Here is a 4,060-nt window from a genome sequence, read left to right as displayed (position 1 = left end):
AGTGCCTGTCATCCCCTGCCCCAGGTGGAGAGTCAGCCAGCGCAGCAGGCAGGGAGGGACAGAGCTGGTGTGCCAGAGCCAGGGGAGGGGAGGGCAGGGAAGTCCCCTGGAATAGCCTTTCAAATAGCTCAAAGGCTGCCTGCCACGTAGGGCTTTCTGCCCTTTGACCAGCTCCAGCCGGCCTTTTCCTCTTTTAACCCTCCAGTCTTTGAAATAATGCAAATGATTTGGTTCCAGTTTTATTTTATCCTGGTATTGCACAGACTGGAAATCGTTTATTCTATCAAGCAGTCAGTTTTCATTATCTTTTTGTTTTAATCATCTACCTATCTTGCTGATTTATCTTGTCTATTTTTAGCTGGTTCTGTTTTTAGAACTTTTTGTTTCTAGTCTTTTAGTTTAATGGTTTAAGCCACTTTTTTGTGTGTGATTCTTAACATAATCACAAAGAAACAGTTCTTTCTTCCGGTCCCAGGTCTGTCCTTTCTGCTCTTTAAAGCTTCTAGTCTTCCCAACTCTGTCTCTTGGTGTCATTAGCTTGTTGGTTTTACCTGTCGTGTGCCTGTGGGTGGGGGCTGAGAGGCAGGGGCCTGTTTCCCCCAAGTCCTGTTTAATAGATTCCCCATCCCTTGCAAAGAAGGTTTCTAGGAACCCAGAGGCAGACCATGTCCAGATTCGACTGCTGCAATGGTCAGGCTTGCTTAGCATCATTTTTCTCCCCCTCTTTAATTCCCCCCCTTCCTTCCACCCCTGACCTATGGATGTTGCTGTTTCCCCAGAACTGGATTTCTGAAGGTGGGGTGTCTCCGGCGCACTCGGGGGGCCTGGCCCGTGTCTCCACCTGGAGCGCAAACCCAGGTCCTTCTGTGTGTAAAGCAGACATACTAACCACTACACTATGAAGCTACCCCTCTCAGCGCCCATTTTAAAACTTGTCAAATGAGCAAAGATGACGAGAGCTGGCCCATTGTGTGACCTGAAATCTATGGTCTTCTTTTTGAATGTCTGAAATATAATAAAATTTGCATTAAAAACATGTTTGAGTCAGCCATGCAGCTGGTGCGTACCATGGGTGGGAAGGTGGTGGGAGGTCCCAGCTGGCCAAGGGCGTGGGCTTTGGCCTCGGTGGAGAGGTGATCTTGAAAGGCTGAAAACCTATCCCCCTACCCCTCACCTCCCCAGCACCCCCACCAGTGGGAGGAGCACTGTGGAAGGTCACCCGTTGGAGCCCTGGAAATATCTCCAGGCCAGGCCGCCACTCTTCTGAGTCTTCCCACCATTTTAGCAGGCTTTATGGAGCACCAAGGGTCCCAGGTCCCATCCTTTGCTTCTAGGCCCAAAGGCGGGCTGCCCTGGGTCTGGGAAAAGACTTAACTGAAATCTTACAAATATTTGTATTGTATGCCTCTTTCCCGCTGATTACTAAAGAAAACCTGCTCGACATAGATAATTTGGAGATAATTTTTAAAATGTAAAGCAGTCTACGGCCATGCCACCATCAACGTGCCCTATCTCATCTGATCTCGGAAGCTAAGCAGGGTCGGGCCTGGTTAGTACTTGGATGGCAGACCAGCTATGAAGACCAGGTGCTGTAGGTGTAAAAAAAAAAAAAAAAAAAGTAAAGAGCCAGGAAAACAATAGAAAGTCAGTCACACTTTGAAGCAACCACTGTCATCATTTTAGTATATTTCTTTCTCCATTTCTTGACATGAATAGGAAAATATCCTAAGTAATTATAATATACTGTTTAACAGAATATTATAAATATTCCTAGGCCAACAGAACTCTTAACCAACAACAGAACTTTGAGCTCTTGCACAATAAACCGTTGGCTATTTGGAGAGTTTACATTTTTTTCCTGGTACATTAAGCATCATGATGAATATCCTTGTAAATAAACATTGTTCACATTTCAGCTTATTTTCTTAGGGCAGATTCCAGGAAATGTCATTGCTGCTTAGAAGAATATGGAAATTATTACAGCTCATGATCGGTAATGCCAAAGAACCTTCCAGAAAGGGTGCAGGAGTTTCCTCCCCCTACCCACAAATCTCCTGCATTGACCAGTACTGGGTTTTAAAATCTTTCCTTATTGAATATTTAAAAATGGCATCTCCCTGTTTTAACTTGCATGTCTTTGATTATGACTGAGGTGGATACTTCTCTGTTACTTCTTACCGACGTTTCCTCCGTTGTGAATGTTCTGTTCTTACACAAGAGAATTTTTTGAACAGGGTGAGTCAACTGTTCCTTTGCTATTTGGCTCCAACAAACTGGGACATAAGCCCAGCGGGTCACCGGGACCTGGCTGACTCTAGAACCACCCCAGGCATTCAGATCATTTTGAGGAAACAGTATCTGGTCTTGTGATTAATGAAGGATCTGGCCATTTACATAGAAATAAATCATTGACAAATGGAGCTTTGTCAGCCTATGAAATAAATCTGGGGGAAGTCCACCTACATCTTTACCTCGGAACCAGTGTTGTAAGTACGTTAGCACTAATCCCTCTTGGCTTGCTGTTGTCTTGGGGATGGGTAACCTGAACCCTAGAAAGAGGTCACTTTTTTTTCTCATCTTAATCCTCGACATCCCAGGTCTGTGACCGACACGCATAATTATTTGATGAGATTAAAAATTGAGAAAAATGAGGTGGGCTCAGGAGTTCTTAAATTCTTATTGTCTGAATATCTGAGGCTCCATCTGACGGACTCGGGAGAGAGGCTCTCTCTCGCCTCCCCTTCCCGAACCTCGCCATCTCCTGCCAAACTAAAACGAGGACAGTCCTTTCTGACTCATGTTTGCTTGGACAGGCGCTGTGGAGAAGAAGCCCAGACAGGCTGCAGAAGAAGCCCATGTGTCTCTCTCTTTCCTAAGCTCCAAGAGGGCACAGATCACATGCCCTCTATACTCCACACTTAGCACTGTGTCTGCACATAATAGGAACTCAACGAATAATGATTGAATACATGAATTAGATTTCAAAAAGTCTAGATTAAACACCAGGTAAAAGCCTCAGCCTCCAGCTCTGCAAAACCTTCCTGAGCAGCATTTACTAATCTTTCCAACTCATGACATGGCCACATCTGGACGTTTTTCTGCCGGGGTCCACTCAAGAGTGGGCTGTTTCCCCAAGCTGCTAGCCCGTTCCACCTGCTAAACAAGCTCCGTGGTCTGCATCTAGTTTACTTGGTGACATAGCTGGTTTGGGCTATGGCCAGCGGAATTCCGAAAGACCTTTCAGCAAACTTGTCCCTTGGCTTCCCTGAGATAAGATATCTCATGTTCATCTCGATAGCTTGTGATACAGAAATAAAACACACCCTGAGAAGAAGAGAGGACCCCAGCAAATGCAACCGGGTGCCCCGAGGCTCCCTTTTGCCTGTATGTTCTTCCTCCTACTATATTGTGTCCTTTGTTTCAGGAAAGCCTTAGATAAGTGTGCTCTGTGGAGTCTCGTCAGCCCTTCCAGTTACAAAACCCTTTGTAATTGTTGGAACGGTAAAGTCGAAGAACATCTGAGGACTTCGTCTAGCCTGAAGGAGATAGGACAACCGAACGCCACTCGTGATTCTGAACTGGATCCTCCCGCTTCATAGGACGTTGTTGGGGGGTGGGGAATTGGCAAGGATTAAATGGTGGTCACACGTCGACACGAATGTTCTGTCTGTGGTGGTCATATCGTGGTGAAGTGGGAGAAGGTTCCAATCAAAGCATTGGAAGGGATGTCAACAACTCCCTCACAGACGGTTCAGAAAAAAAGTTCTTTTTCTGAAAATATTGCCTTGCTGGACCTTAGAGAGTCTTGCATTGAATGAAATGGGTCGGATAGAGAGAAAGGCAAATATCGTATGATTTCATGTACATGTGGCATCTAAAGAAAAAAATCAACAGCGACAACAACAAAAGTGGAAATAAACTCATAGATATAGAGAGCATTTAGAGGGATACTAGATAGGAGGGGAGTTGGGGGGACAAAAACGGGATTAAGAGGTACAGGCGGATGGTTGCAGAATAGACATGGAGATGTAGGGCGTAGCATGGGGAGATGGTTAATAAT

The 4,060-nt window shown here is 45.4% G+C and overlaps 1 protein-coding gene and 1 pseudogene across 1 annotated transcript in view; one reads left to right on the top strand and one right to left on the bottom strand.

The window, feature by feature from the left end:
- Positions 1-4,060, bottom strand: part of SLC22A20P — a 16,626-nt gene that overhangs the window by 1,207 nt on the left and 11,359 nt on the right. Inside the window, exon 10 of the mRNA XM_011368976.1 lies at positions 140-199. Within this exon, the coding sequence (XP_011367278.1) occupies positions 140-199 (60 nt within the window). The remainder of the gene's footprint in view (positions 1-139; positions 200-4,060) is intronic.
- Positions 1,480-1,598, top strand: LOC111744994 (annotated as a pseudogene).

Source organism: Pteropus vampyrus, unplaced genomic scaffold (genome assembly GCF_000151845.1).
Source record: "Pteropus vampyrus isolate Shadow unplaced genomic scaffold, Pvam_2.0 Scaffold144, whole genome shotgun sequence".
In the NCBI taxonomy this organism is placed as follows: Eukaryota; Metazoa; Chordata; class Mammalia; order Chiroptera; family Pteropodidae; genus Pteropus; species Pteropus vampyrus.
This window is presented reverse-complemented; position numbering and strand designations above follow the sequence as displayed.